General features: G+C 45.0%; 1 protein-coding gene across 3 annotated transcripts in view; it reads right to left on the bottom strand.

Annotated features, from left to right (window-relative positions):
* The window catches only part of Gat (sodium- and chloride-dependent GABA transporter), an 879,924-nt gene that overhangs the window by 428,576 nt on the left and 438,354 nt on the right, over nucleotides 1-12,994 (bottom strand). For all 3 annotated transcript variants that reach the window (XM_037414907.2, XM_075882687.1, XM_075882688.1), the window contains one exon: nucleotides 10,874-11,141. In XM_037414907.2, coding sequence (XP_037270804.1) covers nucleotides 10,874-11,141 — 268 coding nt within the window. The remainder of the gene's footprint in view (nucleotides 1-10,873; nucleotides 11,142-12,994) is intronic.

Below are 12,994 nucleotides of genomic sequence, written 5' to 3'. Positions count from 1 at the left end.
GTTATGGTGCCCCAGACACGTGCAATAATGACTTTTTAATAGATAATTGCACAAGTATGAACGCCGTATCTTGAGCGCTGCGAATGGCGTCGGCCGTTTCAAATACCCGATGCTGTTAACAGAGGACAAACAGACAATTGTACAGACAGACGGACCAAAATGTTTGCGTCGAAGGTCCCCGAAAAAGACTATCGTCTTTAAAATATGCCATGGTAATGTTTCATTTAGTCGTGTTCGATGGTTCTAGTCTCAGCCATTTGGTGCGCTTGCCTTGCTCATACCGGCGAACTTAAGCGGGTGTAAGGGAGACGTAGTTTTTGTTTTTCTAGTGTGAAGCACTTTCGAGCACAGGCGACAGTATGCTCTCGTCGTCGCTTGGTGTAAACGCTGGCAAAACTACATATGGCATACCCACTTTCTCGATTCGTGTCTTGATGATAGTGAATTTTATGTTCTATAATTAACCGAGAATCGGCTCCACGCTGAGGTATGTGACCCTGAAATAGGTCATACTTCAAATCAGTACTCCATTTATCGCCGTGACTGGGCTAATAAACGGGGCGTTTGCGGCGTGCTGCTTGACATCAAAAGAGCTATACCTTCCTTTCTGATTGACACTGACACTTCACTTCATTTAGTTTCGGTCACTCGTTCTAGTTTTTTCGCAAAAGTATTGATGGGCCTATGTTATCAGCCACCTCTTTGTGACCGTATTCTCGCCTCCCAACTTACACGAAGTATTTCTTGTACTCTTGACCTCTTTCTCACTAAAGAAAATTGCGTATTTGGTTGATTTTATTATGCCCCACCGTGGCTGGCCATGCATGTCTTCAACGTGCAGTGCATCATGTGCATTTATTGTGCTATGTCTCAACTTTATTTCAGTCAGCTGTTTTACAGAACCTATTCATGATAACAATATTGCTACGTAGCTGATATATCAGCAGTCCGAAGATGACAACGAGGAAGTGGTCTGTCGGTTGTGCGTGCTGTCCTCCATCTTAGTCGATGCTATGCGCATCAGTTCCAATATATATTTGAAATAAACACGCCTCGCGTCTCCACAGCAAAAGAGTTAAAACAGAACGCGTCGTGTCATTTTTACGTAACATCTCTGTGGTATAGGTGCTGGGTACCTCCCTATTTTCATCAAAAATCTCCGCAACGGCCGCATCAGCAAAGATACAACCATGTCACAGGTTGAACAACCATCGTCTTCGCCACCTGCTCCTTCCGCGACTTCTACGTACGTCGTTCTACCTTCTACTCGTGATCCCGGTGTATTTTCCGGTCAATATGACGTTGACGTCGACAAATGGATCAACCGGTACGAACGGTTCAGCGCAAGCTATAGGTGGGACCCGACTCTTATGCTTGCTAATGCGCTTTTTTACCTCGATCGCCTACCGCGGGTGCGGTTTGAGACGCACGAAGTGGAGATTACAAGCTGGGACTTTTTTAAAGAGAATATCCACGACCTTTTTGGTGACACCGTTGGGCGGCAGATCACAGCGCGGAATCAACTGGCGGCTCGTGCACAGACGTCGATGGAGTCGTACGTCGCGTGCATTTGCGACGTCATCGCCCTATGCCGCGATATTTACGAGCACATGAGTAAGTCTGAGAAAGTAGCCCCTGTGCTTAAGGCATAGCAGACGACGCCTTTAATCTTCTAGTATACAACATTGCCACCGTCGACGCCCTCATTAAAGAGTGCCGGCGATTCGAAGAAACCAAGAGCCGCCGTATTACTCAGCGATTCACCCGGCTGCCCAACACGGCCGCAACCTCATTGTGTGAAGCCGCCTGCCAGTCACCCACGTATGACAACGTCACGCGCATTGTTCATCGGACAATTGAAGCCGCCTCTCCAGCTTCTCTTCAGTTACTTGTTTTCGCAACGCTCACCTCTGAGCAACAACAGTCGTCAGTGGCGTTCATACAAGCTGTGGTGAGGCAGGAGTTTGCGAACCTCGGCCTTCCATCAGCATGCCCCTTGACTCGCACTGAAGTCCCATCTTACTCCCCAGGACACGCTCGCCGTTTACCTCCAAAATTTCCCTTCCGTAACCCTTGGGAATGGCGTAAACCCGACGACCGGCCTATTTGTTTTTCCTGCCATCGGCCTGGGCACGTTTCTCGCTACTGCCGCCACCGTTGGTCAAACCAACCACGTCAGATCTTCTCTACTTCTGTGGACATACACTGACAACCCCATGACGTTCAGCCGCCGCACTCTTTAATTTCTATTCGTCGTCATCTTACGAGCCTTCCACTTACGCTTCTTTGCCCGGTCCGCTACACTGACGCTCCTTCATCCATTCGCCGAAGCTCCCACTCCCCGTCACCGCTACGTCACCAATCCCGCTCTCCAATATTTCGGCGCTTTTTCTCGCCGAGCTTCTCTGGATGATCGCAAGAAAACTAGATATTGCAGCTTATAGAGGTAAAGCTGCAATACCAATGATGGCCGAAAATCCTCTACTAACGCTTGTCACGCACCACAGACTTCCTGAAGTACAAGTCGACCATGTTCCTGTGACCGCCCTCATTGACACAGGTGTGCACCTGTCCAATATGAACGCTTCTCTACACCGCCGCTTGCAAAAGATTATGACGCCATCTACGACGCAGGCCATACGTGTTGCCGATGGCGGGACTGTACCAGTAATCAGAATGTGCACTGCTCGTGTCTGCATTGCCGGTCGTCACGCCGTGGTCCATTTCTCTGTGCTAGCTTGTTGCCCTCATGACCTCATACTTGGCCTTGATTTCGTTTCGGCACACTCGGCCTTAATTGACTGTTCGTCTGGTACCCTCAGCCTCGATCTTCCAATCTATGCCGACTATTCTGCAAAGCCCACCAGCCGCTTGAGCCCAACCACTTTCGTTCGCCTGCCACTTCGAGCCATCACGTACGTGTCTTTGTCATCGGCCCCTCCCGTTTCTGAGAGTGATTATACCATTACGCCAATTGCTGACGATCGGCTGACGCACAGTGTTACTGTGCCCCATAAAATAGCAACCATAGCGGATGAGTGCTCCCTCCGCTCCTCAACTTTGGTTTCACCCCTCAAGTGTTGCCCTGTCATATGTCTCTAGCCCATCTAACTGCCATAACAGAGGACGATGTCAGTGTTGTCACTGTATATGCTCCTGATCTAAGCGCAGTATCACGGTCACCTAGCTCAGGCAATGCTGTTTTTCGAAACATGATTGGATCGGAGCTCTTGGCTTACCAGGCCGACACTCTTTGCCAGGTTTTGACCTCATACAGTGACGTTTTCGACACCGACGATCATCCCTTAGTCCAGAATAAGATTGTCACTCACCAAATCAACACTGGTGATGCTGCACCCATTCACAGTGAGCTATACCGCGTGTGAGCGTCCGAGCGAGAAGTGATTCAAAAAGAAGTGGCCAAAATGCTTACGAAAAACGTAATCGAACCATCATTGAGCCCTTGGGCATCTCGCGTGGTAATAGTAAAGAAGTAAGACGGTTCATGGAATTTCTGCGTTGATTATCGCCGCCTCAACAGAAATACCAAAAAGACGTGAACCGTCTCCCACGCATTGACAATGCCCTCAATTGCCTCCATGGCGCCACCTTTTTTTCATCTCTCTACCACCGACCTGGCTACTGGCAAATGGCTGTAGGTGACATGAGCCGAGAAAAGACCACCTTCGTTACCACTGACGGTCTTTACCAATTTAAGGTCATGCCCTTCAGTATCTTCAACGCTCCAGCGACATTTGAGAGAGTGATGGACACGGTCTTACAAGGATTTAAATGGTCGACATGTTTGTGTTACCTGGACGACGTGATCATTTTCTCACCTACCTTCGCCACCCACCTTGAACGCCATTCGACCATTTTATCCATATTTTGACGGGCCGGCCTGCAGCTGAATTCCTCCAAGTGCCACTTCGGTTTTGGTCAGAATACCGTGTTGGGTCACCTTGTTGATGCTGCCGGCGTACGATCAGACCCGAAGAAAGTACGCGCTGTAACAAAGTTCCCAGTTTCACGCTCTGTTCATGATGTTGTGGGGCTCTGCTTCTACTTTTGCCGGTCCGTGAAAAACTTTGCGGCACTCGCACGGCCACTCAACAACCTTCTCAAACAAGACGTTCCATTTTGTTGGAGCCCTCTTCAAGCTTACGCCTTCTTTCAGCTAATCACCGCTCTAACGACACCCCTAATATTGCACACTTCAACCCCGATGCTCCTACAGAAGTGTGAACAGACGCAAGCGGTCATAAAGTTTGTGCAGTTTTGTCGCAAATGCAGTGGTGCAACGACCGTGTAATCGCGCATGCAAGCCGTCTGCTTTTAAAGTCTGAACGCAATTACTCTTTAACAGAACGGGATCGTCTCGCCCTTGTCTGGGCGGTTTCGAAACTTCGTCCTTACTTGTATGGCCGCCCTTTCCGTGGCATCACAGATCATCACGCGCTGTGCTGGCTTTCTTCTCTGAAGGACCTACTGGACGACTTGGCCGTTGGGCATTACGCCTACAGAAGAATTCCTACTTGGTTGCTTATAATTCTGGACGTCCCCATCTGGACGCCGAATGCTCATCTCGCTACCCTGGTCATCAGCCGGACGAATCAGACATAGAGCCTAGCCTCAGCATCATGTCAATGTCCCAGTTTCTTCAGATCGGTGATGAACAACGTCGTGATGATTCCCTGCGACAAGTTATTGACCATCTTGAATCTTCTCCGAACGACGCGTCGCTTTGCATGTACGTCCTCCTGAATGGCACGCTGTACCATCGTAGCCTCCAGCCAGATGGCCCTGAGCTCCTTCGTGTCGTGCCGAAACATTTACGTTCCACCGTGCTGCACGAGGTTCACGATGACCCAACTGCTGGTCATCTGGGTGTATCTTTGACGTACGACCGTGGGCGTCGCTGCTTCTTTTGGCGCGGTCTCACCAGATCAGTTTGCCATTACGTGTCCTTCTGCGATAAATGCCAACGTAGGAGGCGACCTACTGTGCCCCCGGCTGGACTGTTCAACCGATCTCCATCCCAATCGAACTTTTCTTCTGTGTTGGTATAGATCTCGGTCCTTTTCCTGAGTCGAAATCGGGCAACACGTGGGTCGCCGTTGCTATAGACTACGCGACTAGGTATGCCATCACTCGAGCGCTCCCTCCCAGCATCGCTACTGACGCTGTGGACTTTTTGCTCCACGATGTCGTTCTACACCATGGCGCTCCTCGCCAATTACTTACGGATCACGGCTACGCATTTTCGTCCAGAGTAATCGACGATCTAGTACGCTCTTCCTCGACGCAGCACAAGTTGACCACTTCCTACCATCCTCAAACATATGGCCTTACCGAACGCCTAAATCACACCCTCACGGACTTGTTCGCGATGTATGTGTCCTCCGATCACCATGACTGGGACCGGGCGCTACCACACGTCGCGTGCAATTCTTCGCGCCAAAGTTATTCACCCTTTTATTTGCTATATGGTTGTGATCCGACGCTGCCACTCGACACCCTAGTTCCGACCACTATAACGCCGTCAATTGAATATGCATGCGGCGCTATTGCTCGTGCCAACCACGCACGTCAAATCGCCCACTCTTGACTTTCGGCTTTGCAAGCCACCCAGAAAGCCATCTACAAAAGCCGGCATGCTGACGTTCGCTTCTCACCCGGTTCTCTTGTTCTCCTGTGGTGCCCAGTTTGTCGAGCTGGCTTATCAGAGAAGTTAATGCCTTGCTACATGGGTCCTTACCGTATCATCCAACAGCTAACGGATGCCACCGATAGTATCATTACTGCATCTGAGACTACAAGCCTGCCTGCAACCACACCCAGAAATGTTGTGCACGACAGCAGGCTGAAACCTTACCACCTGCTTTCTGAAAACCGTAATTATTGTTCACCGAGACGACGCGTTACCGCCGGGGGTAATGCTACGTCGCTGACATATCAGCAGTAAGAAGACGACAACGCGGACGTGGTCTGTTAGTTATGCGTTCTGTCCTCCATCTTCGTCGATGCTATACGCATCAGTGTCAATATATATTCTAAATAGACACGCCTCGTGTCATTTTTACGCAACAATAATTTTATCCCATTCTGACAACAGAGCCATATACCATAGATAACAATTTACAATTAGACGGCTTTATAGATAACCACCATCAATAGTTTTCAATTATTATACCACTGTCCTTTTCGGGTGTCAAGCGTAAGGTAATCAGGGCACAAAAGAAAACGCATTATCAATAAATGAACGCTGAACTTGATGTCTTTCTACTCAAAGAATTTCCTCCCTCGTGCACCAGAAGGTCTACCTAAGAAAACTGGATTTGCTTAGAAATATTGTGGTGATCGTCATAGGTAAGTGTGTTCCACGCATTATTATTGCTAACGATAAATAGAAACTGTGGCTCAATACATCGCTTAGATCTCTCAGAAAAAAAAAGAAAAGCTTATATGCTTGCGCAAAGACGTGATGGTCACCTGAATCTCTCCTGAATTCTGGTCTAAATAAAAGGACTGCTTAAGATCTCACTGTCTCGCAGTCAGTAAAACGAAAATAAATATTTTACACTTCATGAACTTCAGCTCATCTACTGCATTTGTCTCGTCAGGTGGGCCCCAGTGTAGTTCATTAGTCTCTTGTTTTATTCTGCTTTATATTGATGATTTTCCTTGTAACTTTTAACTTTTCTTCTTCGATTCACCTTTTCCTGAATGCCTGAATAATGTATAGAACCACTAACTCTGATGAAGACCAAGTATGTTTGCTACAGCAGCCCATTTTAAATAATCAGTGGTAGTTGATCACGGTGGCCCCGACACCAGGTAAGTATAAAAATCAGTGGTAGTGGTAGTGATATCTCCCCCCCCAATACACACACACACACACACACACACACACACACACACACACACACATATATATATATATATATATATATATATATATATATATATATATATATATATATATATATATATATATATATATATATATATATATATATATATATATATATATAGTGGGAGTAATAATTCATTGGGCCAGTTAGTCTTCGTGAAGGTATGGGATATGGCACAACGGGAGCGTTGTCAACAAGGATAAATATATTTATTTCCCAACAGTTTCGGGAGGGGTCCTCCCTTCATCAGGGGATGAGTTATACTGACATGAGCTTCCAAACTTCCAAACAAGGGACGCGGCAGGGGATCTTTCAAGGGGAGAGGGAAGTGGCAGCAGCGAAGTTTGGAAGCTCATGTCAGTATAACTCATTCCCTGATGAAGGGAGGAGCCCTCCCGAAACTGTTGGGAAATAAATATATTTATCCTTGTTGACAACGCTCCCGTTTTGCCATATCCCATACCTATATATATATATATATATATATATATATATATATATATATATATATATATATATATATATATATATATATATATATATATATATATATATATATATATATATATATAGTTGGAACCAAGACCAACACCGGCTCATCCGATGCGCTGTCGAGGCTGCGGTATCCCAAGGGATCCCTGCCGACCTACTCTCAAATAGCGCCAGCGGTCTCAATAGTGTGACCGCTGGCAAATTAACACATGTGAATACTGCATACGTTTTTTCACCAGTAAGTAATCTGTTTTTCCCTTTCTATTATTCTGTTTCACTGAAATTTCCTGTCCATCTACATACAAGTATGTTGGCGTTCTTCTTTCTTCTAATATTACCTGGTGTAGTCACATCCAACAAGTATGCGCGAAAGCTAACAGAACTGTGAGATTTTCGCACCAGTATCTGCATCATTCCCCATCTTGCAACTTTTGTTGAACCTCGATTGGAATAGGCTTCATTGTTCTGGTCTCCTCATCAACAATACTTGAAAGCTAAAGTAGAAGTTATCCAAAATCGTGAAGCCCGCTCAAAAACTTCTAGTACAATCACTGTTTCAACATCGCCCAAATCAAATGCAGTGTTAACCTTCCGAACTTGGTTCCCGCTGCTCTGACATTTTCCTGTGCCTCTTCCATTATTACAACTACAACTCGTCGACCAGTCGTGTTTTGAATGAATTTCCCTCGCCTACATTATGCTATCTTCATAATTATCTTGGTTTCAGGCGCATTATAGGTCACACAAAGTCATTCAATAATTATGCTTTGCCGCACGTCTTCGCACTTTGGAATAGTCTTTCTGCTGAAATTGTTTCGTTCAGAGACTCTGTAAAATTTCGTGAGCATTTGTAACTTTATGTGCCCTTTTGAATGTTTTATAATATTTGTTTTCTTCACTTTGTATTTTACTGCATTGTATTATTGCCAATGTCCTTTTCCCTTCCAATGCACAATTCGTTTCGTTTTGTATTCGACGTAGTTTCCTTTTATGGTTCATTTGGTGTGATCTCTCTGTAACACTTCCTGTTCAATACTTCTCGGGACTTGTAGAGTACCATGAATAAATAAATAAATAAATTTAGGTCACGCTTGGTTCAAAGAGAAGTCTTATAATTCTTCTCATTCGTCAAGTGTTGATAACAAACGGGGAGATTACTACTAGGGCCTAGGGAAGCACGACAACCGGAACAACGTATATAGATTGAAAGAATAAAACTGGTGATCAATAAAAATATAAAAAACTGAAGGAAATGTAGTACTATATATTTGAAGCAATTAAGGGCAAAAACAGAAACAAACTAGAGTACACAAAGTAAAGAACCATAAAACCGAATAGAAACAAAAGAAGGCTACTTTCGGACTTGACCCCGATAGGGCAAAGCTGCCTTACTTCACTCTTCCGGCTTGTCTTTGCTTCTTTTTCTCTGAGCACAGCATTGCGAATCTAACATCCCCACTATATACCACAGCCCCTGCGAAGCACGATTCATCACCACGTCTTGCGTAAGTCGTACATTGTGAATCAGTTCGGCCAAATTCAGCAAGTCGGCGGCCCCGTGCTACAAACGCGCGATTGTCACTTTTTCTTTCTAAAAAGTAAGTCGTCCCGAAACATATGGACTGACTCTGTAACACAGCCTCACGTTATTGAGTATTTTTTTCTGCCGACTCTCAAGTAATACGTTACCACGCTAAAAATGGTTGAAAGATAAAGCTTATGGTAAGCTATCACATTCTTTTAAAAGTTGACCAAAAACAGTAGTCCTGAAAATATTGACAATAAATTCCTTAATACATGCTCCTTATGGACTAGTCTATACCAAACCATTATCTTCCAGAAATCTTTCTCGACGTCTGTTGTCCCTGTAGCTTGGAAAACTGGTGAAATTCTTCCATTATTCAAATGTGGAAACGAACAGTTCTTATTGAACTACACACCCATATCTATCACAAGCTATTCTTTTGAAGTACTTGAGCACATAATTTTCAGACATATCACTGAATTCTTAGAGTGTAATAATGTATTATCTTATGCCCAGCGTTGTTTTCGACGCGGGTTTAGTACCATAACCCAGCTTAGTGAATTTTCCATTGACATTTCTCTAGGTTCTTGATGCAGGCGATCAAGTTGACGCAACAATCATAGATTTTTCTAAAGGTTTCGGCACTGTGTCACATTATAAACTGTTAGATAAGCTGACTCTTAGTCCTAAAAACAAAGCCTTAGTTAAGTGAATCTCTTCTTTCCTAGCAAAGAGATCTTGCTATGTACTCTTCAGGTCATCTTACTCTTCTGCTTGCACTGTAACGTCTGGCGTACCACAAGGCTAAATATTAGACCCACTCTTGTTTCTGAGTTTCATTCATGATCTGCCAAATAATATTCCTGTTCAAATCTGCATGTATGCAGATGACTATATTTTCTATCATATGATTAAAACTTTTCATGATAAGATCATTTTTAAGGGTTCCTTTGCATCTTTTTAGTCAGGGTGTGACACTTGGCAAATGCAAATAAACTTTCGAAAAACTGTATCCATTTCACTTACTAAATTTTCTTTCCCTCTCCATTTACCCTCTCCATTTACCTATTTCTTAAATAGTTGCCCTCTTGGAAACGTTTCGCAATATAAATATCTAGGTCTCATTTTCACTCAGGGTTTATCTTGGTCTCATTCCATTGAATTCACGTGTAACCGTGCACTTAGAAAGTTAGGCTACCTGCAACGCACATTATGTTCAGCACTTCTCGGTATTCGAGTCCTTACTTACAAAACTTTCGATCGTCCAATATTAAAAAATGGGTGTTTAGTATGGAACCCACACAAAATTTCTCACATCACCAAAGTAGAATGTGTTCAGAAGAAAGCCGTACACCAATTCTTCCAATTCTTAAGCTTACCAGTCTTTCTTCTCGTCGTCAAGCTGAATGCTTGAATTTTTTTTATAATTTAAGTATCTCTCACGATTACCCCCCCCCCCTCACCAAGTACATTGCACCCGCTAGACCAACAACCATTCGATATTACCCTGAGTTATACATGCCTACTTTTTCTCATTGTTCGTGGGTGTTCAATTATTGTTTTTTTGTTCATTCTATGGAATTAAGGAATACTCTGCCTGCGTATATTATTTTTTGTTCATTCTGTAGAATTATGGAATGCTCTGCCTGCGTACATTTGATCTTCATCACTTGATGAATTTTTATTTTATATTACTAGTGAATGACGTTCAGAGAATTTTGTTATGTTGTTTAGTGCATTGTGCTTCCCCACTACTGTGCTGCTATTTTATATGTTGTGCTAGCCCACTCTTGCAACAGCCCTTTCATGCTGAAGTGTGTTGAAAGAAATTTATGATGAGCCATAGTTATATCCACTTTGTTTTGTCTCTTCATATACGAAAGTAGGTGACCGGGAAGCGTTGCACAAAAAGCCATAGTGGCTGCCAAAATTCATAACGCACCATCGAGTCGGACAGCCTGTTCATGTCTGGGAGGACGTAGAACTTGATGCCTTCGAAGGCGCCCGGTAACGTGAGGCCACGCACCAGCAAGATGAAGAGAAGAACGTAGGGGAATAAGGCGGTGAAGTAGACCACCTTGCCAGTCCACTTGACGCCCTTCCAGATGCAGAAGTAGCAGAGTACCCAAGCTATGAGAAGAGTAATGGCCAATGGCAAGCGCAGGTCCCCTGGTTCATGCAGACCTCCCGTGATCTGCAGCACGTTGCCCCTGCGCAGAGATTACGACATTCCGGTTGTGAAACAAAACTCTTTACCAGTTGGTCTGTACTTGCAACTCAAATTGATATGAGCGAGTTCCACAGAAGGGTAAAGTAAACAAAATGAAGAAAATTCTGACAACCGAAAACATTAAGATGATTAGGTTATTGTTGCTTGAGTTTGTAAATATTCATTAATTTACCGTTTTTTTTTTCACAACCGCCACGGCTGCAAGTTGTCGTAAAGTTATTTATTGTACTTTAGGCCATGCCTTCTTGCACTCAGCTTGCCAAAAAAATTCATCAGCTTGAAGCTTCGTTCTAGAGTTAGTCTAACGAGGCTACTTCTGTTCTTGGGAAAAAGTGCTCAATGCAGCGTTAATCATAGCTTAAGATTGTTCAATTTAAGCGTGAAATGAAGCACTTATAAGGCGTGTCAATATGCCTAGCGCGGTACGTGAAAAGTTCGAGCTCAAAATAGTCTTCTGGTTACGGCCGACAAAGAACTAAAAACCGAGAATTCAGTATTGAATAAGCACCTGCGAGAGCTTCGGCAGCATTCAATAATATACGATGGACGAGTCAAGGTCGCAGCTTCCAAACAGGGTGAGAGCTGCCTTGCGTTCGCAAAATCTATTGCAGAAAAACAGGAAACCATGCTGAATGGGTCGTAGGTATGGCGCATAGTGAAACCGTATCAATATTGTCACGGGGTCGTGACGTGGCCAAAGATAGGAGACTTCGTGTTGGGATTTAACTGTTTATTTGGGCGAACCTGTGCCCGGTAAACGGAAAGTCCAATTACAGCAGCAGTCTCGCACAGATAGCAGTCTCGGACTGATAGCGGCGAACGGAGCGTCGGCCTTCGATCAACAACTGACAAGCGGCGAAGCGCGTCGGCATTTATACTCTTGCCATCGAATGTCTTAGCGTTATCGCTGGCGGTGGCACAGGTTCCAGAATAATCTGTGCAGTTCGCAGAGTGGGCGTGATCTTATCGAAATCATCTACTAAAGTGCGGAAGCTTCTCAAAAACTGCACGCGCGTTTTGTGCTGAGAATTTTGTAGTGTTTTGGGGCGATAACAAAACTTGAGAAATGGAGCGTGGGATTGCCCCCCTTTGAACAAAGGGATCGTCCCAATGCTTTAACTAAAGATGAAGGTACAACAATAATGCAAGAAAATACAATGAACAAATTACGATACAATAATAATAAAAAGCACTGTTTCAGTTTGTTAACGCACATGAAACGGCTTGAGGCGCGCGACATGTACGACTTCAGGTCGCGATCGGCGTCGTTGAGAGTTCGTGATGCCGTCGGGGACAACCTCGTAATCAAGTGGGCCGAGACGTCGAATTACCCTGTACGGTCCGAAGTACCGTCGCAGAAGCTTTTCACTTAGTCCACGTCGGCGTATCGGCGTCCACACCCAAACACGTTCACCGGGCTGGTATTCCACTAAGCGTCGTCGAAGGTTGTAACGGTGGCTGTCGGTCGTCTGTTGATTCTTGTTACGGAGACGCGCAACTTGTCGGGCTTCTTCGGCGCGTTGAAGGTACTCGCTCACATCGAGGTTTTCTTCGTCGGTAACGTTGGGTCACATGGCATCGAGCGTCGTTGCCGGGTTCATTCCGTAGACCAGTTTGTATGGAGATATCTGCGTCGTCTCCTGCACCGCCGTGTTGTATGCGAAGGTCACATATGGAGGAATGGCGTCCCACGTCTTGTGTTCGACATCGACGTACATTGACAGCATGTCGGCGATCGTCTTATTAAGCCGCTCGGTGAGGCCGTTGGTCTGTGGGTGGTACGCTGTCGTCCGGCGGTGGTTTGTTTGGCTGTATGCCAAGATCGCTTGAGTT

The sequence above is a fragment of the Rhipicephalus microplus genome, unplaced genomic scaffold, assembly GCF_043290135.1.
Source record: "Rhipicephalus microplus isolate Deutch F79 unplaced genomic scaffold, USDA_Rmic scaffold_13, whole genome shotgun sequence".
NCBI classification, from domain to species: Eukaryota; Metazoa; Arthropoda; class Arachnida; order Ixodida; family Ixodidae; genus Rhipicephalus; species Rhipicephalus microplus.
This window is presented reverse-complemented; position numbering and strand designations above follow the sequence as displayed.